Below are 23,908 nucleotides of genomic sequence, written 5' to 3'. Positions count from 1 at the left end.
TGCGTTTCAGTGCTGATAGCCTGCAGATTTGCCCTTGGCTAAATCTGGAATCAATGGCAGAAATCCACAACATAAACTGATACACTTCAGATTTTGTTGCTGGAAATGTCTGCAGTGCTTAAATGAGATTTGTTAAAACCGAATCCCCTTTCCTGCTTCCAGGATTTTTTTGCAATATTCCGATATAAAAAAAATCTGCAGCATTAAAGGGAACCTGTCACGTTGAATCGGGTGTCTGAGCTGCAGGCAGCATGTTATAGAGCACAAGGAGCTGAGCAGATAGATATTTAGTTTTATGGGGAAAGATTCAGTAAAACGTATTATTTTTCATTTAATTTCCTGTTCATTTTGGGCTTTGAAGTCAAGGAGGCGGTCTTATCAGAGATTGACAGCTACCTCTGTATACACAGTCATAGAGAACAGGCTGTCAGTCACTGATAGGACCACCTCCTTGACTTAAAAGACCAGAATCAGCTCCTCCTGCTCTATAAAATGCTGCCTATAGATTGATTTGCATTTTCATGTTGACAGGTTCCCTTTAGGGCTGCGCCCATCCGGCAACAAGTGTCTAATTATTGTCAATGGAGTTGCAGTGCATCATATGATCTGCTGTGACATGACACTCTCAAAAATCCAACAGATTGTTGGTTCGAGGTCACTAGTTGCACGAGCCTTTGCTATCAGATACCATTATCTGTGTGACTGCGACTGGAGACTGTGACAGCCAAATCAAAGCCCTAAAATAGTCATCAGCCAAATTTGCAGACTAGTCAAACAAATGTTTTTTGTCGCACACGTTTTCTGAGACTTGCGGTTGCACGAAACCGGTGGCTGCACCATTGTAGCTATGTTTGAATACTCCCTGTGGCGGCAGGTATCTCTTGTAGTTGTTCTTTAGAGGCATTCCGTTATTCGTTCCGTCATAATAGAAGTCTATGGCCTGCATAACGGATCCGTCCGGTTTCTGTTGTGCAGGAGGGGACTAGACGAATCCGTTATGCTGGCCATAGACTATTATAACGGATTGCCTTTAAAGGCATTCCGTTATGCATTCCATTATGGAATTGTGTTATGGTCTGTGATAACGGAATCCATAACGCAATTCAGTAAAAACCACAACACGAACCAGCAAACGAATTTCAAAAAATAAAATTCGATCATCCCTAATATGATATCTAAAAAAATGATGAGTAGCAGAGGCCGGGTGGATATGTCATGTAATGATGCCGTTAGCTGTTAGTCATCATGTGGTTCTCATTCAGGTTACAAGTTTACTTCAAATATTCTAAATGTCCAAAGGTAATAACTAATGGTATCGATTACGTAAAGCTAAAGAAAGTGAAGTCTTATGTCTCGAAAACTGTATCATGATTATTTTTTTACGTTATGTACAGTAACTGCCCACACATGTATTGTTTTAATAAACAGTAAGATAAAGGGGTTATCCTAGAAAAGATAAAGACCTATGTTCAGGATAGGTCATCATTATCACATCGGCTGGGTTCTGAATCCCATCGATCAGCTGTTTCAGGGAGCCGCTGCCCACACCGGGTCTCCGGTGAGCACTGCAGGCTCCCAAGCAAAGCGTTCTACATAGACCTGAATGGGGCTGAGCTGCAACTAGGCCACATGACCGATGTACGGTGACGTCGCTGGCCTAGGAAGAGGCTGCCGTGCTCATGGAATGCCTGGCCTTTCCCCCACTGAAACAGCCACAGGTTGGTAGACGGCTGGGTTAGATGGTAGAGGGGAATGGCAGAAAAGTAGTTACAGAACTAATCTGGGTTCATTTTCTATGTATCTAATACAAGGAACAAAGAATAAAGATAAAAAGCCATAGAAAGTATTTTATTTTAGCTTGTACATAATTTGTTATATTTCTTACATTCCTACATTCGATTCCCAACCTGCATGCCACAGAGAAAATATAAAGTAAAAAAAGGGGATCTGCAAGCCCCATGGACATCACATGGAGTAAGAAAACAAAACCCCAAAAAACCTAAAAGAACTCATTGGGACTCACTAGTTCAGCCATAAATGGAGGAGCTGTCTATCCAAACAGGTCATTGAAAAAGGAAACCTGGGATGTGTCTGGCTTCCATTAAAAACACAAACTCCACTTTTTGATTCACTAGCTTGACCTTGTATAAGATCTTGTAAAGATATAAATGGTAATAATATGTGCGTATTGGAAAATGTAATCTATCTGAGCTGGCATTCATTTCATTTACTTATGACATCATACAACATACTAGGAATTCTAAAAATTTTACGACAACATTTAGCTTGTATGTAATTAACATGATAAGTGGTCATTGTTGTGCTTTTATATCTGTACTATTTGGCATAAGGATATTTCTTATTTTGTCCCAGAAAATCTTTAGGCAGCCGCTGAGTTGCCGGCCATTGCAGTGTGAAGGTAGCCATAAAGCAATATATATCAGAACTTCTACAAACAATCATACAAGCAAAGGCAGAAACTGAAATAGAAATCTGGTTTTGTAACATTCAGTATCGATTGTAGATCGTGTTAGGGCTTTCTCTAGAAGTTTTCAAATTCGCAGTCAAAATCTGTCATTCGACAAACGATATATTTCCATTGGCGATCCCTAGAAGATAGTATTTATAGATGAAAAGTTAATTTACAGAAGACTTATCAATAGTAACCAAAATATATTTATAATACAAATCTAATTGAAATAATCTCAATTATTGATAATCCATTCTCTTAAGGAGCCATTCACATGGCGTTCTTTGCAGGCTGAATTCGGCTCAGGCAGTGGTGCGGAAACTGCCTCCTATTGCCTTCAAAGAGACGCCGCCCCGCCATTCATGTGGTCGCAGTTTATTGCCCAAACTGCACCAATAAAGGACATGTCCTTTCTTGGCCTCTCAATGAAAACGGTGTCAGTGCTGCTGCCCAGAGTCTTTTTGTTGCTGAATCCGTGCCAAATTCAGCCTGTATAAAATGCTGCTTGGATGGCCCCTTAGAGTTTAGGAAATGGCGATTAAAAGCCCTCACCAGTAATATGTTTGGATCGATATATAATCTTAAAGGGGTTGCCCAGCCACTTAAAATAAAAAAAACCTGAATGGTGTAAAATAATAAAAGTTATCCTTACCTAACCAATTACAAGCCACATCCGTGATCCACTACATCCTGTGGTAGGCTGCAGTGGTCACAAATCTGTATCGAGAAGGACCAGGAAGCGGCGGCGATCATTAATTTGGTTTACTGTGCTGTAGAAAAAATCACCCACCTGCCACTTTGTTACCGTGCCAAGTGATCCATGCTCCTTCCAGTCCTCGGGGTCTCATGTGCTGCTAAGGCCAATCACTTGCCTCAGCGATGACATGTCACCTAGCGGCATGTGAATGGCCTCAGAGACATACGTGACCCTGTCCAGAAGTTTACAGGCCCTCTGCACTGTAAGGAAGAGGTGAGGAGCAGGTGACTGTATTTTTTTGTCAGCAGAATTGTACAGTAGCTATGAAGCTGGCTGACCTGTTCCATGTGTACTTGGCAGAAGAAGACATCTGTGTTGGTCCTGTGTTCATATGTACCTGTATTGTAATCTATGTTAATGAGCCTCTAGGAGCAATGGGGGTGTTGCAGTTACACCTAGAGGCTTTGCTCTCTCTGCAACCTCTGCGTCCTCTCCACTTTGATTGACAGGACAAGGTGTGATCCCATTTTCACTGCCTAGTCATGCCAAAACAAAGTGCAGAAGGCCGGGCAGTTGCAGAGAGAGCACAGCATCTAGGTGTAACGGCAATGCCCTCATTGCTCCTAGAGGCTCATTTGCACAATTTAAAACATAATTTTTCTCAGCAATGCGGGCACATATGAACATGGGGCCAACACAGATGCCTTCACCTGCCAAGCGCACATGTAACAGGTCAGCCAGTTTCATAGGTAGTGATGAGCGGCAGGGGCAATATTAGAATTTGCGATATTTCGCAAATATTTGGGCGAATATTCGTTAGTTTCTTGATTGCGAAAATCGGCAATGTAATATTCGCGTAATGCACGCGCAATACAGGCGTGGGTCACTTTTGCAAAATTTTTTAAGCTGCTAGAAGTCTCCTGAGACTGGAGAAAATGGTTGGCACGGCAGAACATTACAATAGCTTTATATGCAGATAGAGTGCTCCAATATATTCGCGATTGTGCAAATCGGCAATTAATGATGGGCATATTTTGGCGCAATATGTGCAACTTCACATTTTAGCAGGTCTGACTATATATTACTGATTGGTACACTAAGTATTGTTGTGAACTTGTGACATCACAGAACCTAACACCCTGCACTGGAACCTATCAGCTACACTATATCGGGATATAACCTACACTGACTATCTCCCACTAACTATCTGTATTATATATAAGCTAACTAACTAACTATCTAATGTAATGAGTGGAAAGCACGGAGCACAGCGATGACACTGCTGTTCCTCTCAGATCTGCAAAATACTGCATACAAGGGCTGCTGGGGAAGTTCTTATATAGTAAGGGGTAGGCAACTTTCCTATTGGCTGCTAGGGATGTTGCTAAGCTCTGACAAAGACATTGCAGCCTTCTCATTGGCCCACAAGCAAGAAGCAGGGAGGGATCATGGGTTCAGATGAAAAAAAAATCTAGAATATTCATGAATACGAACATATAGCATTATATTCTAAATCTTCGCGAATTCTCAAAGTGGTGATAATTGCGATTAAAATTTAATATTCGCACCCTACACTATTTATAGGTGCAAATCTGCCGACAGATGCTCTTTAAAAAGGGGTATAAAGCTGGACAACCCCTCTAAGGCATTACTTCTTTCATTTTACACCATTTGGAGCATTTTTTCAAAGAAGCCGGATAACCTCTTTGAGTGCAATATAGCAGATACGATATTGATAAACCTGACATGACTATGGTATTGTCGACTCGCTCTCTCCTCCTAGCTGCCACCACCCCCCCCAACTTTCCTTAATCCCAAGAAAGACATTAACCCAAATGTGGATTTAGTTGGCCACAGCAGCCATTTTATTAACAAAAACAACATAAATAACATAAATACCATAAATAACATATAACATCCCCAAAGGTCTTCTTTCCTTAAAGGCGTTATCCCATCAAAAGGATCATAGTTTAATTTATCCACACTGCGACAATGATCATTTTACTAAATATAATGTTTAAGCCAATTCCTACCCTTCTCGCTAAAAACCTCCCCCTTTTACCTCATTGTTGTACTGTGTCCTCCCTTAGTTACGGCTACCTTTCGCCAGCCGAATGCAATGGCCGCGCATGCGCGGTGAGCGAAACCACCTTGATCCAGTGTGTGGCTGCATTTCTTCCATGAACGCACACGCCGCCGGCCGGGCATGCGCAGTTCTTCATTCCCTTGTGCTGCTTCTGAAACAGAGCCGCGCATGCTCTGTTTTTAGCGCAACACAAGTGCGGTAGTAATTATTGTGCCAGCAAGTCCGTAATGCAGGACGTGAGAGGGTAGAGAAAGCGCTGCAGCGTCTCCCAGAGTGAAGTTCGGCTATAACGGGAGCGCGCATGCAAGTAAGGGAGGCGGAGTCAACTGATCAGCAGAGCGCTGGCGAGCTGCCCATCAATAGAAAGGACAACGCCCCAGGAAATAAGCGTTAGCACAGAGCGAACAGGAGACGCTGCGATGAAATTAGAAGGTGGGATAACCCCTTTAAGGCCCCCGAACGACCCCAAAACATTCCTAAACGGGGAGGGTCCTTGGAGCCCCAAAACCTGGCGGAAATCTGCCCCGCCCCTCAACTAAATTACCTCTAGCTGTATAGCCGCCAGCTCAGAGGCAGAACTGTGCAAACCTGCGCTACACCTGGGCAGATTCCGCCACAATGCAAGGTGTGAACCCTCACCTCCTTGCATCCCGCCACACCCGAAGCGCCACCTCAATCCCATCCTGCAGCGCTGAGCACCACAAATCGATGCCCACTGCATTAAGATGCACTCCGTCCGCCCGCCAAAAAGCCCCCTCCCCATCCTCGAACTCCCTGTGCCGCACTGCCACTCCCCCATTCCTGACCAAAAACCGAGCCACCGCCTGATTTACCTTAATTCGGGCCTTATTGACTCTTTCTACCGACCTCGCGTCCCTCCACCTCTTCCTCAGCACGATATCTGACCACACCGTCACGACCCCCGGGAACTGCATCCACAATCTTAACAAATCAAACTTGATGTCCTTAATAAGCTCTCTAAACGGGAGCACCCCTAAGTCGTTCCCTCCCACATGCAAAACTAAAATCACAGGAGCCTCATCTAGCCGTGCAAACCTATAAAACTCTGGCAGAACCCTACTCCACACCATACCTCGATGGCCCAGCCAGCATATCACCGCCTCACATCTCTGAAACCCCAACTGCCTGCCGTCCGGTTGGACCGCTGCGCATAAAGCCCCTCAAAGCACCCAAAATCCCCCCCCAAAATACTCAGACCCCGTTAGGGTCAAGCCGTATGTATGAACGAAAACAGATTTCCAACTCCCGATGCAACGGATCACCTCGTCCCCAGACCCCTCCTCGCTGCCCCAATCCAAAACTAATGCCCCCCAAAAAGCAACGGATCCAGCTCCAAACCCCCCAAACAAACCCTAAAAAACGAAATAAATTGAAAACACGACAGAAACGTCCCTTCTTTATGTACCAACAACGACTGACCTAAAACCCCCTGTAAACCAAAATCCCGGAGACACCTCACCAGGCAAGTGTTCGACCCCCGGACCTCAAACAAAACCACCCTGCAACCCCTGCCCAACTGGTCCGTCTTTGACCTGCGGATAACAAACTCCACCCTATCCTGATATAGGTCCAGGTTCTCTCTATGCAATCCCCCAGCCCGGACCCTGCTGGGGCTAACCTATTCGCCCAACCGCAAAGCCCCCAAAAAAGCAAAAGAAAAGGCCAAATTAAACAATCCCACTTCTGCTGCAATCATGGAAACCAGGCATAACCGCGCAAACAATTGGGCCAAAAGCTGAAACAAAACCGTCCGTCGAATGTCCGACGCCATGCTCGGCTGCCTCCAACCCTTCAAAGCCTGCAACACCAAAAATGACTTTGACACATCCCGCATGCCCCTACACCTACACCCAAAAGCCACCCCCGCCATCAAACTCGTGATACGAGACACCGACCATCCTTCCTCCCTACAATGCCCCAACAGCAACAAGACCTCATCCTCTAACCCCTCCCCCCTTAAACTCTGCTTCCAAGACTCCCAAAAAACCCACGCCCTCTCATAGGCAGCCCATGTACCACCTGCCAATGACCCCCGCAACAAATCCTCTACAGACCGAATGGCAGATTCCACAACTCCAGCGGGCATATCACTCCCTGCTAGTCCACCTCCGGTGCCAGCTCCCAAAAGCGATCCCACTGCAAACGAGATAAAGCATCCGCAATTGAATTGCTGACCCCAGGCACATGAGAAGCCACAATCCACACATTCAATGACAAACAAACTAATATCAAATGCTGTAAAATCCAAACGACCAGAGGGGACCAGGCCGACAAGCGATTAATGGCTTCCACCACCACCAAGTTATCGCAATGGAAACACACTTTCCGATTCTTGAAGGATGCGCCCCACACTGACACCGCCACCACTATCGGGAAAAGTTCTAGCAGAGCCATATTCTTCACCCAGCCTTCCGCCTTCTATTGTTCAGGCCCCACCCCCGCACACCAATGCCCTTGAAAATAAGCCCCAAATCCAATGCCCCTGGCCGCATCCGTAAACAATTCAAAATCCGCAGCAACCACCTTGTCCGCCATCCACAACGACTTACCATTGTAATGATCCAAAAAGGAATCCCAGACACGCAAATCCCCTCGCAGCTCCATACCTAGCCGAATAAAGTGATGCAGAGCCCGGGCTCTTGCTGTTGCCCGTGCCAAGCGCAGTCAAAAAATCCTGCCCATGGGCACGATACGGCACACAAAATTTAGTTTTCCCAAAAGTGATTGCAAGTCCCTCAGCTGTACACCCTGTACAGAATTATTAGGCAAATGAGTATTTTGACCACATCATCCTCTTTATGCATGTTGTCTTACTCCAAGCTGTATAGGCTCGAAAGCCTACTACCAATTAAGCACATTAGGTGATGTGCATCTCTGTAATGAGAAGGGGTGTGGTCTAATGACATCAACACCCTATATCAGGTGTGCATAATTATTAGGCAACTTTCTTTCTTCCTTTCCTTTGGCAAAATGGGTCAAAAGAAGGACTTGACAGGCTCAGAAAAGTCAAAAATAGTGAGATATCTTGCAGAGGGATGCAGCACTCTTAAAATTGCAAAGCCTCTGAAGCGTGATCATCGAACAATCAAGCGTTTCATTCAAAATAGTCAACAGGGTCGCAAGAAGCGTGTGGAAAAACCAAGGCGCAAAATAACTGCCCATGAACTGAGAAAAGTCAAGCGTGCAGCTGCCAAGATGCCACTTGCCACCAGTTTGGCCATATTTCAGAGCTGCAACATCACTGGAGTGCCCAAAAGCACAAGGTGTGCAATACTCAGAGACATGGCCAAGGTAAGAAAGGCTGAAAGACGACCACCACTGAACAAGACACACAAGCTGAAACGTCAAGACTGGGCCAAGAAATATCTCAAGACTGATTTTTCTAAGGTTTTATGGACTGATGAAATGAGAGTGAGTCTTGATGGGCCAGATGGATGGGCCCGTGGCTGGATTGGTAAAGGGCAGAGAGCTCCAGTCCGACTCAGACGCCAGCAAGGTGGAGGTGGAGTACTGGTTTGGGCTGGTATCATCAAAGATGAGCTTGTGGGGCCTTTTCGGGTTGAGGATGGAGTCAAGCTCAACTCCCAGTCCTACTGCCAGTTTCTGGAAGACACCTTCTTCAAGCAGTGGTACAGGAAGAAGTCTGCATCCTTCAAGAAAAACATGATTTTCATGCAGCACAATGCTCCATCACACGCGTCCAAGTACTCCACAGCGTGGCTGGCAAGAAAGGGTATAAAAGAAGAAAATCTAATGACATGGCCTCCTTGTTCACCTGATCTGAACCCCATTGAGAACCTGTGGTCCATCATCAAATGTGAGATTTACAAGGAGGGAAAACAGTACACCTCTCTGAACAGTGTCTGGGAGGCTGTGGTTGCTGCTGCACGCAATGTTGATGGTGAACAGATCAAAACACTGACAGAATCCATGGATGGCAGGCTTTTGAGTGTCCTTGCAAAGAAAGGTGGCTATATTGGTCACTGATTTGTTTTTGTTTTGTTTTTGAATGTCAGAAATGTATATTTGTGAATGTTGAGATGTTATATTGGTTTCACTGGTAAAAATAAATAATTGAAATGGGTATATATTTGTTTTTTGTTAAGTTGCCTAATAATTATGCACAGTAATAGTCACCTGCACACACAGATATCCCCCTAAAATAGCTAAAACTAAAAACAAACTAAAAACTACTTCCAAAAATATTCAGCTTTGATATTAATGAGTTTTTTGGGTTCATTGAGAACATGGTTGTTGTTCAATAATAAAATTAATCCTCAAAAATACAACTTGCCTAATAATTCTGCACTCCCTGTATCTTCCGCATGCCACTAGCAGCAGATACCACCCTCCGCAAATCCTCTAACTTATCAACCGGCAACCTGCACTCCATTGCAACCATATCGATGACAATACCCAGGAAACTTACAGCCGTAGTTGGCCTTTCCATCTTATCCCCAGCCAGCGGTACCCCAAACTGTCTCGCCATCTCCTCGAAAGAATGCAGCATAACCGAGCATCCGTTCGAGCCCGGTGGCCCAATAAACAGAAAATCATCCAAATAATGGATGATAACCGCTACCCCAACCAATCCCATGCCACCCATTGCTGAACTTCTCAAAATATGAGCACGAAATGGAGCAACCCATGGGCAGACATTGATCCACAAAAAAAACCCGTCCCAACAACAGCCCAACAGATACTGACAGTCAGGATGCACTGGCAACAACCGGAAGGCCGACTCAATATCAACCTTTGCCAGTAATGCCCCCTGACCATATTTGTGAACCCAACGAACTGCCTCGTCAAACGACGTATAAACTACTGAACACAACTCAGGCGCAATCCCATCATTAACCGAATACCCTTTGGGAAAATCCCCAAATCTTCTAGGATCCTTTTTTGAAACCACCCCTAAAGGAGAAAACCTCAAATCCGGCATCAGAGGACCTGCAAACGGGCCTGCCATGCGCCCCAACTCAACTTCCTTCTGCAACTTATCTGAGACTATACCCGGAAAATCCAACGCCGAAAGCAAATTCTTCCCCACCCCCACCGAACTTCTCCCTTCAATAAACAGGATACGAAAACCCTCCTGGAAGCCCGCCCTCAAAAACTTCGCCGCAACCTGGTCCTTATACTTATTTAGGAAGGGCTCCATCCCGATTAACTGAACGGGCGTCCGTCCCTTTTCCCAGCGCATCACCCCCGCCCTTCCCTTTTCTGCTCCGGAAACACAGAGCGGCTCCATGATTCCCCCCGCAAGATCAGCACTCATGCTTAAACTTGCACTTGTCCGACTGTCCGGAACCCCCGGCCCCCCGTGAAAGGACTGCCCTGCCCTAAACGGAGCTGTCATCCGCAACTACAGCACTATATCCTTGTGGTCCCACCTGATACTAGGACGCACCGCCTTGCGCTGACGAAACTGCTCGTCATAACGCAACCAAGCAAGCCCCCGTAAACCCCATACGCCTCCCCAATAGCGTCTAAATAACAAAAAAGGGCGGAACAATTCTCGGGCGCCTTTTCCCCTATAACACTGTCCAGGATCAGAAAGGCCTGCAACCAATTTGAGAACATACGCAGAATCAGACGATAACGCCGCTTATCCTCATCCTCCTTTTTCTTATCCTCCGTCCGTTCTCTATCCAGCTGAAAGCGCTCCAAAGAGAGTAGGGAAAAAATATCCACGTACTCCCCTTTCCAAATCTTCAAAGATAACATACACCTCGCCTTTGCCGCGTCATCCAAACGCGGTGCATCCCCATCCTTATTAGCGTCTACTCCCCTATCCTTATCACCTCCCGACTCCGCTGACGTCCTTCCAGCCCCGCCGCCACCACTACTACCGCCGCTCGCAGTCGTCCCCCCTGACCGAAGCTTCCCTCCCTTAAGACACCCCACGCCGCCAATGGCGACCCCGCCGTCGACCCAGGTGCCAATAAACCCCGCACCAACTCCCCTAACCCAGCCCAAAGCTACCTTAACCCCCCACCGGCCGCTGCCCCCGGGGTCCCCCCCACCCCTAGGGTGCCCATCATATTTGACAACGCCAAGGGGTTACCCCCTTATGACTCACCTGGCTGCACAGATGCTGTGACTCCGCCAGAAGGAACGCGAGCTTGAGGGTGTTGCGTGCAGTCGCCCCCCTGTCCTGAGATCCTCAGGAAATCCTCTGCAGAGATTTCTTCTCCTCCTGTAGCCCGGGCGCATAGTTCCACCGCCGTACCACTAGATGTCGCCAAAGCTCAGGAAGACAGGGAGCCAGCCCTGTGCTGCTCAGCCTGGGAAGAAGATGCCGAGCCTCCATCTTGGCCATGCCGTTCCTGCTGCTCACCGCTGCCATCTCTCCCTCGCTGGGCATCGGAACCTCTGCCTAGAGGTCCTGCCGCACCTGGTCCTGCTCCCTCCACCTCTACTGGAGAAGAAGAAGAAGGGGATCCTCTCCCCAGGCCTGGGTCCCGCCATGCTGCCGGATTTCTCCTGGCCTGTGCCCGCCTGGAACTAACCTGCCCCACTGCAGCACAAACTGGAGGGTCCCTGGAGGGGCTCCTCACTTTGCGCCGGACCCTCTGGGTCACCTCCGAGCTCAGGCGCGCCGGAGGCCTGGTCCTCCACGGCCGTTTTAGGGGGGACTGATCCCTTCACTGTGCCCACTAAAAATGGCCCTTTCCCGCCTTTGGTCCCCCCTTTTAACTATCTTCCCCCTCCTACCAGCCACTCCCCTCCCAGCACTGTCCTGAACGCCTTACCTGCCATTTTCTCCCCACTCCCTCCAAACCTATTCATGCAGGCCTCCCCTAGGCTTGCAGCCCAGGTAGTAGACAAAACAAAATATGGCCAAATACCCACCTTTTCATGTACTTATTATAGCAAAAATTACTATTTTTAAATAGTAAAATCTTATTCATGAAAAATAGCACAGGACGAATGAGACTACATGTAGTATCAAAATTCTGTCACTGTTTATAAAGGGATACTCTGCTGCCATTATTGCTTATTGGGGTAATTATACTGGCACACTGTATGATGGGGTACTGTGATGGCAGTGTTTTGGGGCGTACCCTGATGGCAGTGTTAGTGCGGTTTACACCGATGGCATGTCCTCGAGGCACATTTGCCATTGTTACATTAGAAAAAAAAAACTTTTTATGCTGCATTTTTCCTGCCTTCCTGAAAGTCTTTAGTCAAATATAAAATGCACTAGAGGTGTTGTAACTAAAGCCATACTTGATAAGATGGTCCTTTCGATGACATCCACTTCATAGCCATACTATTGATCATATGATTGCATGTTAAAGTCCCCTAAGAGGACTAAAAAGTACAGTTAAAAATAGATTTAACATTTAGGCAATACAAATTTTGATGCATGGTGAATTCTGTAATGAAATGGCCAATTTGGCCAATTTGCAGTTTTTTAAATCACCTTAAATAAAAACGTGATCAAAAATACATATGCCCGAAAACAGTACCTGCAAAAACAAGCCTGTATGCTGAAATATCAAAATGTTATCTGTGTCAGAAAATGACAATACAAAGAAAAATGATTTTTATCTTTTTTTTGTAAAACATAAAAAGCATATATGAATTTGGTACCATAATCATATTGACCCACAGAATAGTCTTTATGTCATTTTTAGCACGCAGTGAACACCATGAAAACAAAACCCCCAAAAAGCATTGGCAGAATTGCATTTTTTTCCGATTTCACCCCACAAAGAATTTTATTGCCATTTTTCAATACATGATTAGATAAAACAGAAAATTAATTTTTTTTTATGGCTCCTGGAAAATCGAGGAGGAAAAAAATGAAATGAAAATGGGCTGGGTCCTGAAGGGATAACATTTTTAAGGCTAGGCAAAAAAATAAATAAACTTGACGATGACTTGAAACTTTTTTTTTTGTATTTTATGTTTAAAGTCCTTCCTATGGACAGTGACTGAATGAAACTAACCTATCCACTCCAGAGAAGGTTGTGGTTGCTCCTCTTATGTAATAGCCATAGGAATATAGAACCATGTCCACGTCCTCGCCATAATGTCCAGGATATTCTTGTGTCAACCTGTTTTTGTAGAAATGAAGACCAATAGAAAGATTAAATTTCCAGTAGAATTAATAGAAATGTGTACAATTGTTTCCCATGATGCCTTTCAGAACAATCCCTGCAAAAGAGAGAAATCTAATGCAAAAGCTTAAGAATGTTTCCGAGTCTCAGTTATGCAATTAGCTTCTTTTTTTGGGTAAATAATGAGACAAGAGAACACATTTTACATGTATGACTGTAACTGAATGATGTATAAATGAACCTTAGGTGAAGTTTTTTCCGGACTGATAGAGGTCATGCGCTTTCCTAGTATAATTTGAGGCTAATTTATGAAGCTTAAAGAAAACTTTTCACAGCAGATTTCATTCTATATTACACTCAAGAAAACTCATACAGTGGCACCCCTGGTCAAAATGACTGTTACTATGCAAGTTGCAGATGAAATGATCACTACAAGTCATAAAGTTAAAGCTGACACATTCCCTTTGTAGTTTAAGCAAAAACATTTTTTCCCATTTCACCACCATGACGGCAGATAGGAGATTGACCTCTGACCTCTGTAGGGGCAAGAAAACAGAGAAAGATTAAATTGCCCCCACCCTCTTCAGTGTTTTCCTGCCCCTATAGTGGCCAGGACAGAGAAAGGCCTCTCTGCTTGTCAGGAGGTGAAGATGGATTAAATCTGGGTTGTACCTTGTTTTATTTCACAGGCGGGCTCATCGGGGGCTGGGAGCCTCCCTTGGATCTGGAATTCCCTGTGATGGCTCCCCTGCTCGCCAGCGTCCTAGAAATGTTAAATCTGGGGGCAATTACTCAAGTTCCCCCTCTCAAGAGAAGGAGGGTTTCTACTCCACTCTGTTCTCAGTAGCCAAACCGGACAGGTCATTCAGGATAATAAATCTAATAAATTCAGGATAATAAATCTAAAGGGACTAAACAAGAACATCCTACACAGGAAATTCAAGATGGAGTCTCTGGCGTCCACAATCCCGTTAATAAGATAGAATGCGTTAATGTGCACAGTTTATGATGTTCAGATCAGGAGACTGTGAAGGCCATGATAAAACCTTCAGCTTGTGCCTTTTGAAGTAGTCTATTGTGAATTTTGAGCAGTGTTTAGAATCATTATCTATTTAGAGAAGCCATCCTCATTTCAATTTCTGCTTTTTTACAGTTGGTGTTATGTTTGCTACCCGAATTTGCTAGAATTTCATTGAGTCCATTCTTCCGTCTAACCATGAAATGTTCCCCGTGCCATTGGCTGCAACACAACCCCAAAGCATGATTGATCCACCCACAGCTTAATGGTTAGAGAGCCAAAGAGGCCAAAAAGTTATATTTGAACCTTATCATTCCACAGGACTTATTTCCAAAATGCATCAGGCTTGTTTAGGTGTTCTTGTGCAAACTTCTGATGCTAAATTTTGTGGTAAGGATGCAGGAGAGTTTTTCTTCTGATGACTCTTCCATGATGGCCATATTTGTGCAGGTGTTGCTGAACAGTAGAACAATGTCCCACAACTCCTGAGTCTGCTAAATTTTCCTGAAAGTTGTTTGTAGTCAGAGGTTCTGATTTGCCTTTCGAGCAATCCTATGAGAAGCTGTCTCTGAAATTTTTATTGGTCTTCCAGATGTTCTTTTGACCTCCACTGTTCCTGTTAACGCACATTTCTTAATTACATATCGAACTGAGGAAATGGTAACCTGAAAACACTTTGCGATCTTCTTACAGACTTCTCCTGCTTTGTGGGCCTCAACTATTTTCATTTTCAGAGTGTTAGGCAGCTGCTTAAAAGAACCCATGGCTGCTATTTTTTGGGACAAGGTTAGAGGAGTCTGGGTATTTATAAAGCTTTGAAATTTGCATCACCTGGACTTTACTAATGATGATTGTGAACAAGCCTTAACCCTAACAGGCTATTTAAAGTCTGAGACCTCGGTCAAAGTTAAGTGTGCATTCAGATCTCCTTGGGTTCCTATACTTTTGCAAGGTACTCCTTTCCATTTTTAATCTAAAATTGTACAAAACCAAAATTATACATTGATATTGCTTAAAATGTTGAAAAGTGTGTTTCATCTTTAACTTTATTTCTTTTGGAGATCATTTCATCTTCAACTTGCTTAACTGTTCACAGTAACAGTAATTTTGACCAGGGTTGCCCAAACCTTTGCATGCCACTGTAGCTGTGCTGTGATTGGTTGCTATAATCAACAAAAATAGTTTTTATTTCTCACAGTTTTCATAAATCTCCCCAAAGATGTTTCAATATCTGAACATTTTTAAAGTATCCACAATTAAGTGAATGGAACTATGACGATTACAGAGTATGTCTCAGACTTCTGAATCATAGCTCTTTGCAACTATGTGACCAAGAATGTTTCCTTTCACTCACAGTAAGGGCTTAGACTAGGGCTAACATGGCGATAATGGTCACACGACAGCTGTAGCGGCCAGGATTGCAGAGTAGTGACGATCCCATAGAAATCAGTCGGATCACAATGTGACCAAAATATTCAACACTACTGGATTTTTTGTCACTTGCACTACAATCCAGTTCATTTCTATGGGATCACCGCTTCTCCGCAATCTTGCCCGTGACAGCTGCCGCGTGACCAGTGTCGCTGTTTAGCCCTAGCCTTATTCACAAGTCAGTGAATCAAAGTGTGCTGTTTGTGTTCCCCAAATATAGCACACATATCCATTCATTTTAAAGTGTTTATTCACACAAACCTGTTTTTCCACTGACCCATGGTCAGTGGAAAAACAGGGGAGACATGCATTACTTCGCTCCTTGGTGTAGATCAAACACCCATTGAAGACTTTGATTCCTTGAAGACGACTGATAGAACATGAATGACACGGTGGCTTTCACTAGGAGTTGCTTTGGAAATCCTGCCTTCAGCCTAGCAGTGCACATGGAATATGGATGACACATGGAGGCCAAAAAACAGACACATGGACCATAAATGGACCATCACGGACATCTTCACAGATGAAACACTGTCATGTCACAGACATGACCATATGAATAAGGCCTAAGGCAGGGGTTACACAGCGACTTTGGCCACAACAAACACATGGTACTCATTTAAGGATTGCAAACATTGCAAGAAATCCATAAAGTTTTAACTTCTTGTAACTGTTGGGTCGTGACAATTTGCAGGATACAACCTGAACCCATTCACTATCACTAGGCTGAACTGAATGGACGGATGTCTTTTTTCAGCCTTACAAACTATGTCACAATGTAGTTGTGATGCAGGAAGAACTACACTGCAATCTTTAGCTGTGACATGTGTGTCATGGCCAAAGTCTCTGTGTAGCCATAGTGTAAGCACTTTTGAAGGTGGTTAAGAAGAGCAACAGAAAGTACATTAGGCAGCTGCATAATTTTCCACTATATAAAAATTAAAATGCAAGTAGGGACTATAAAGATGGTACCTGCTCAGCTCCATAGCCAATTGGTACCTGCTCTTTTGCACAGCAGACACCTGGAGGAAGAGTCTGTCATCAGAGATAATGCCAATCATGGATATTTAACCCTCCGATGCTAGAGTAAATTGACATCTGAGGGGTCTTTTCCCCATAAAAAAGTTAAACGTTTTTCAAAATATTCAAAGAAAAAATCACCCCCTTTCCCCATTTTAAAAATAAAAGTAAATAAATAATAAAAAAAAATCATTAGCATCACAAAACACCCTGATTATTAAAGTAGAAAAATATTTATCCCATACAATGAATGTCATAATGGAAAAAAAAATCAAGATGGCCAAATCACTTTTTTGATCGCTTCACTTTGCAAAAAATGGAATAATGATCAAAAAGTTATACATACTTAAAAATTGTATCAATAAACTACAGATCCCCCCCCACAAAAAAATGAACCCTGATGCGGCTCCGTAGACTTAAAAATTCAGAGGTCCGAATGCGGCGATGCAAAGAAAATATTTTTATTTTCAACTTTTTTATTTTTATTTTTTAAAGTATTAAAATACAAGAAATAGAAAAACCAAGACTAAGACTTGATGTCGAAATGCATTAACCTGTTATGGCTAGTGTTCCTGTACTTTTAATGTAGGCCAAATAAAACTTGGATTTTAACAGCGGATGACCGTGCTGGAGGATTTTTCTTTTTCTCATAGCAAGTCTCCTGGTCCAGGAGCTCCGTACACATCTCTTGCTAGTAGCGGGAGAGCTGTTAAACTTTTTTTGTGTAAAATACAAGAAAAACTATAAAAATGTGATGTCAATGTAATCATACTGACCCAGAGACTGAAGTTAAGAGTTCTGTTTTACCGCTTACGGAATGGCATAAAAGCGAAACTCGTAAAACTATGGTGGAATTGCGTTTTTTTTATTTTATTCCCACACCATGTGCAGTGTAAGTTCCGCACTACTAGCTTGAATGATCCTATAAACTCTATTTAATATGTTTCATTTTAATACAAACTTACCAGCAGCTATAAGAGCATCTTTTTTTGTAACGACAGCAGTAGAATTGCCATTCTCTATCCAAGACAGAATCAAAGTACTGACTGCTGAATCCCGCTACCAGTCCATTATTAGAACACGTCTGATACCTGTGAATGACAGCAGAGCAATAGTAAATACACACAGGGCTTCTTATTTCTGTATACATGTTTCTATACTTCAGAAACCATAACATTCTGGGTGGGACACCGAGGCAACTGACAGCCACCCAGCACATATTGTGCACTCGTCCTATTAGGCTGGGTCTACATGGCGAGTGTGTAGCACTGCAGCTTTTGAACTAAATGGGTCACAGCAGAACTGACAAGTTGCTGTGACCACGAATCACCAAAAAATTAAACTCTGCACTATAATAGAAAATGCCTTTTCTTGTCCACAGTCGCGGACAAGAATGGGACATGTTCTATTTTTTCCGAAACGGAATTGCGGATCCGGAAGTGCTGTCCGCATCTGTTCTGTCCCCATTGAAAATGAATGGGTCTGCACCCGTTCCGCATAATTTGCGGAATGGTCTGGACCATTCATATGGATGTGTGAATGGACCCTTATGATTAATAGGACTCACCGTCTATACTAAATACCAGTGGCGCACCTTCAATGGATGCGCACCACTCAACTGCCTCCACTGAAGGTACGGAGCCCAGGGGAAAGGGGGACCACCACAGAATTTATTTTCCAGACAAGAAAACACTACATTTACATACAGCCACCACTAGGGGGAGGGGCTCAATGCAAAGAGATTAGGGATGAGCGAACCCGTGGAAGTTTGGGTTCGCTGGGTTCGGCCGAACTTCAGGTCAAAGTTCGGGTTCAGGACCCGAACTTGACCCCGGACCCCATTAAAGTCAATGGGGACCCGAACTTCACTTTATTATTTCCAGTTATAACATGGTTATAACGGGAAATAATAGCATTCTTAAGACAGAATGCTAAATATCTTTCTTTCTGCTGGACCTGCAAAAGGACCTGCAATGACATCACCTCAGGTCCTTCTATATTCATTCAGCAGGACCTACGATGACGTCACCGCACTCACCACCTGGTAAGCTCGGTGATGTCATCGCAGGTCCGGCAGAAAGAAGAGGATGCCGGCTGCGCGATCAAGTGGATGAGGTGAGTTTTTTTGTATTATTTTTAACCCCTCAATGGCCATTTTATTTAGCATTCTGTCTTAAGAATGCTATTATTTTCCGTTATAATCATGTTATAATGGAAAATAATAAAATCACCAGAACACTTAACCCCAACACCGAACCCGAAATTCAGTAAAAAAGTCTGGGTTCGGGTCCGGGAACCCGAACTTTGCAGTTCGGGTTCGGTCAACCCTAAAAGAGATAATTTCAGCTTCCATTCCAGTAAATGGTAATTGTATAAATTTCTATTCACTAATATCCCCCTAGTGGGTGCTTCAGGCAGTGTTTAAAAGGTCATTTAGAAGAGATAAGGAGCCCGTCAGCTCCCTGCCTGACGGAAGAGAGAGAAAATTCAGATCCTGCTAATAGAGCATTTCAGCTCTATACAGAGAAAAAAACTCCATCATTTTAATTAATAAAGACCAATAGAAAAAAGATTTTTACCTCATAATGGGTACAATGCAATAATAAATAAAAATTGCCCCCAAACGTGTACATAGCCTTTAAGCAAGCATTAAAACATAGAAAATGCCACATATTAGTCGTAGCCAATGTTTCGGTCCCCCTGGACCTTGTTTACAGCACTCACAGCACTCCTATGTATTTTTGCTGGATTAAATAAAAGTTACATAATTTTGAACCAAACTTTTAGCGCTATTCTCACCCGAAATGCAGTTGCATCTCTACATGTCAAATCAGGTGAAAGAGTATGACTGGACAAGATGAACAGGTCATCAATATCACATCTGTAGGGGGCTGACACCTTGCACCCCACTGACCAACTGTTTGCACAAAAAATAAAGTAACATAGTGGACTAGCCAGAAGCAGAAAGCTCCATCCACTGTGCAGTGAATATGCCGAGTTACTGCAGGACAGCTCCCATTCAACTGATAGGTCATCAATCCCTAGAACTCATACAACCTCTTTAATTACGTATCCTAAGCAGGATGGAGAAGCTTAGTGTAAAATCACAGTTTTATAACGTAACGTCTATTTATTATATTATTTTAAAATGATAAGTCGATACACAAAGAAAAAAATGTAATAGGTAAAATAGCATTCTCCATTGATGTCTGTTAGGGGTTCATTGGAATTGTTCAAAAATACTGATGCAAATTTACTAATCCTAAAGATGGCGTTAACTTAGACCGGTTGTCTAAACCTCCACAAGATTTATCACAGGGGCTCAGGCTGCATGATGAATCTGGTGCAGGGATAAAGACTTTTGTCTAACTCTATACCAACTATTGGTTAGCTAACTTTGAGACAGAATTTTACACCAGAACTGTGGAGCAATTTAGGGGCAAAATGTTGCACCATAAGACGCGCCACTCTCTGGTAAACCACATACGCTATTTGGGTTAAGGGGGAAATGATTTATCTAAACCAAGTTGTGACAAATTATGCCACTTTTAGTTCAGTTTAATCCAAAATCTAGGTGTACTCCCATTAGTAAATGTGGGTCTGTAACGGACAGTGGATATGGGCCCACTAACCAATTTAACTTTGATCTAGACCTAAGGGGATTATTCTGGTGGTCCCCTGGTTTTCAACCTTTAACCACTATACAGGGATCTGGTCTTCACTGCAGCGGATCCACCAGGCTTATACCTCTTGGAATAGTCCCACTGTAGTTGTCGGCTGACCTACAGGAGTCAGAGACATAGGCAACACCCACGGTTAGGAAACAGGCCAAAGTCAGGACAGCATGCCATAAATACTTGGAAGTGATGATCGATAGGACGGGGAAGACTAAGGGTGCGCACTCTCCCCGGCTCTTGAAGGGCCAGTTGCCGACCTTAGTCTTCCCTGTTCTATCACTGGTCACTTCTGAGTATTTACGGCACCCTTCCACTTATCCTTGACCAAGAAGACCTAACAAAGCACAGGCCATGGCCTGCAACAGAAGAGGCCACATGGGCAGAAGGGCATGCTGCAGGTAGGAAGAGGAGGGCAAGCGGTCTGGACTGCGGGCATTGCAGAATTGAAAGCGAGGTGAGTTACAAAGAGGAGTGAGGCAGCGGTAGACACGGGCCACCATTGTAGCAGCACTAATGTTCTTGTGTTTGGATATTGTTGTTACATGCTTGTTATTGCTCTCTTTAGTATTTTTTTATTCCATCTTAAAACATCCACGTTATGTATCGAATGCTGGGGTTACAAATGCTCAGTAGTTCAGCTCCATCATCTAAACTTTCTAGTACATGGCTGGTAGAGTGATCATCATAACAAGTATTTAACACTAATCTCTAGACACAGGAGCATCGATCCGACTGGAAAATAGCTCAGGGGGAAAAGTTGTCATTTGTGTTTTTCTGGGAGCAACTGTGCTGTTATTTGCAGCAAATTTATAAAACTGTCACACAATTATGATAACTTGATTGTATCTTTAAATATGTCTAGAGATGTTTCTACTCACCTACTGGAATAAGATTGTGCAACATTTTAAAAAGTCAGAAGTATCTAAAATCTGGCAGCAATACCCACTTCCAAAAACTGACATGCATAGTGCAATTGATTCTAGTTCCAGTTGGTTAGTAAATATGTCCTGCAGCCAGAGGTCGCAGTAACGCCTGTACAAGCGTCATAGATGCCTGTATAAGCCATTTTACTCCCTAGAAAAAGTCTAAGGCGTACCCATACGCCTTAGACTTTTTCCTGCTTTTTATCAGTGTATGGCGCGCTGTGAACGGCACAGGCAGCGCAGCGATGCTGTCTGTGCCCACAGTAACCAATAGCAAAGCTCCAAAGAAAAAAAGGGGGTCAGTCAGCACATCCCAATGAGCAGGGGCACGTTGCTATGGCTGAAAACACAACATAGAACAAAACATGCAATGCAACAGCTCTCTGCAAACCAAATAAAGTACAAAAATGCATTATAATTGCTAGTGCTATGCTTATAAATTAGAGATGCTTGGCAAATACATTTTGAACAAAATTATTTGAGCCTGTCTGCCGGGCTCAAATAATTTTTTACAAAATGTATTTGCCTAGCATCTTTAATTTATAAGCATAGCATTAGCAATTATAATGCATTTTTGTACTTTATTTGGTTTGCAGAGAGCTGTTGCATTGCTTGTTTTGTTCTAAATAGCAAAGCTCCGGACAGCAAGGAGCTTTGCTATTAGTTACTTTGGGCGGGCGCAGGAGCGATACAGGTCCAGCATCAGGGGAAGCCGGCGGGCACTGGAAGGAATATGGAGTGCCTGGCGCGCTGCACAAGGATCCTGGCGGCGGTGGAGCTAAAGACTGGGCACGGACATGAAGATGGACGCAGAACAAGGTGACAGCAGCGTGTAATGTAACGATGTGTGTGATGTATGTAGTGCAGTGTGTGATCATCACACACTCAGGACCGGTGCAAGGATTTTTGTCGCCCCCTCATGTCACTCACTCACTGACAGACACACACACACACTGACAGACAGACACGCACTCAGACACTCACTGAATGACGTACACAGAAACTCACTGACAGACAGACACACACTCACTCACTGACAGACACTCACTGACAGACACTCACTGACAGACATACACCTACCCACTGAAACACACACACGGAAACTCACAGTCAAGCACTTAAACACTCACCTCCCTGGGGTCCAGTGTTGTGCAGCTCCTCAGTCCTCCAGCGCGCCATTTAGCATGCCGGGGCCGGAATGACGTCATATTCCGGCATCACAGAGGGCGCCCGAGGGAGGAGTGGGGAGCTGCTAGAACAGCCTCCCTTGCCGCCCGCCTCCTCTCCTCCGGTAATTTACTGGCAGAGCAGGCACCTGCCATCAGGGTAAGCAGATGCCTGCTCTGCCATATTTAAGAAGGACCTCCACCTCCTGGCTTCCCTGTAACGGCGCTGGGGGCGGCTCAAGAGCCGTTCGCCCAGGGCTGCAGCCCCAGTCAGGGGGAGCCCACCAGGGCACCCCCAGCAGGCCGGCGCCCTAGGCGAACGCCTAGTTCGCCTATATGGTTGCACCGGCCCTGCACACACTGCACTACATACATCACACACATGTATACATCACAGGCTGCACTACATACATGACACGCATGTATGTGGTGCAGTATGTAGTGAGTGCAGACAGGTTATTACAGCCAAGTGGTAAAGTACAGGGAAGATCCGCCATATTGGACTGGACTTTATAACTTCGCTATAATAGCTTGATGTTATTTAGACCAGTAATGGTCCCTTGCATAAATCCCCACCTCTTAGGCCCCGTTCACATCACCACTATTTAATTTAGTTGTTCTGCTCATCTAATGGAGCAGAACAACGGAAATAACGGAAGTGCTGGATCGGTCATGTAAGGCTGGGTTTTTGTCATACGATCAACATAAACAACATATGCCATACTGTGACATCAATCACCATGGAGTTCCATAGTAAAAAAAAAGTTCATTTTTTGAGGATTCTGCAGAATGGGAAAGTGTAGTGTACCATGTTTTTCCATTCTGCAAAAAAACATGTAGGCTAACGTATCTTTTTTTTTTTTTTTTTACACAATGGAATTCTATGGTGACAGATGCCACAGTATGGCATCTGTCTGCGGCGTCTGTTAATGTATATATGTTTTTTTTGTGTACAATCAATATATGGCAAAAATGTAATTTAAACCTGGCATAACTGACAGGGAAGAAGCTGAACAGACCCTGCTTACTATGATGGAGGCCGTTCAGTTTCCATTCACAAGCCTGTCTTTTTACCAGACCAAAAAAGTGCTGCATATAAGGCTTTATGTCTGGTCTTCAGACAGAATCTGCAACAGAGGCTCCAAACGCAGATGTGAGCGAGTGTAGGCCTATACATTATGTATTTGAATTACTGCAAATTTTGTACTCCTCCTCGGGTAAAAATACTCCTCAAAAATGGTCGGAGTATTTTTACTCTTCTGGAAAAAATGTAGTGCGACCTCTGCCCACAGCACATAAAACACAATTTTGGAGTGAAACGCACCAGAAA

At 44.1% G+C, this 23,908-nt stretch overlaps 1 protein-coding gene across 1 annotated transcript in view; it reads right to left on the bottom strand.

Moving 5' to 3' along the window:
• Nucleotides 1-1,832: 1,832 nt before the first annotated feature.
• Nucleotides 1,833-23,908, bottom strand: part of DPT (dermatopontin) — a 92,775-nt gene continuing 70,699 nt past the window's right edge. The window contains exons 2-4 of the mRNA XM_040423845.1: nucleotides 17,778-17,903; nucleotides 13,233-13,340; nucleotides 1,833-2,609 (exon numbers count right to left, since the gene is read on the bottom strand). Of these exons, the coding sequence (XP_040279779.1) occupies nucleotides 2,543-2,609; nucleotides 13,233-13,340; nucleotides 17,778-17,903 (301 nt within the window). The 3' untranslated portion in view covers nucleotides 1,833-2,542. The remainder of the gene's footprint in view (nucleotides 2,610-13,232; nucleotides 13,341-17,777; nucleotides 17,904-23,908) is intronic.

Source organism: Bufo bufo, chromosome 3 (assembly GCF_905171765.1).
Source record: "Bufo bufo chromosome 3, aBufBuf1.1, whole genome shotgun sequence".
Taxonomy (NCBI): domain Eukaryota; kingdom Metazoa; phylum Chordata; class Amphibia; order Anura; family Bufonidae; genus Bufo; species Bufo bufo.
The sequence above is the reverse complement of the archived record's forward strand: the minus strand, read 5'-3'. Positions and strand labels throughout refer to the sequence as shown.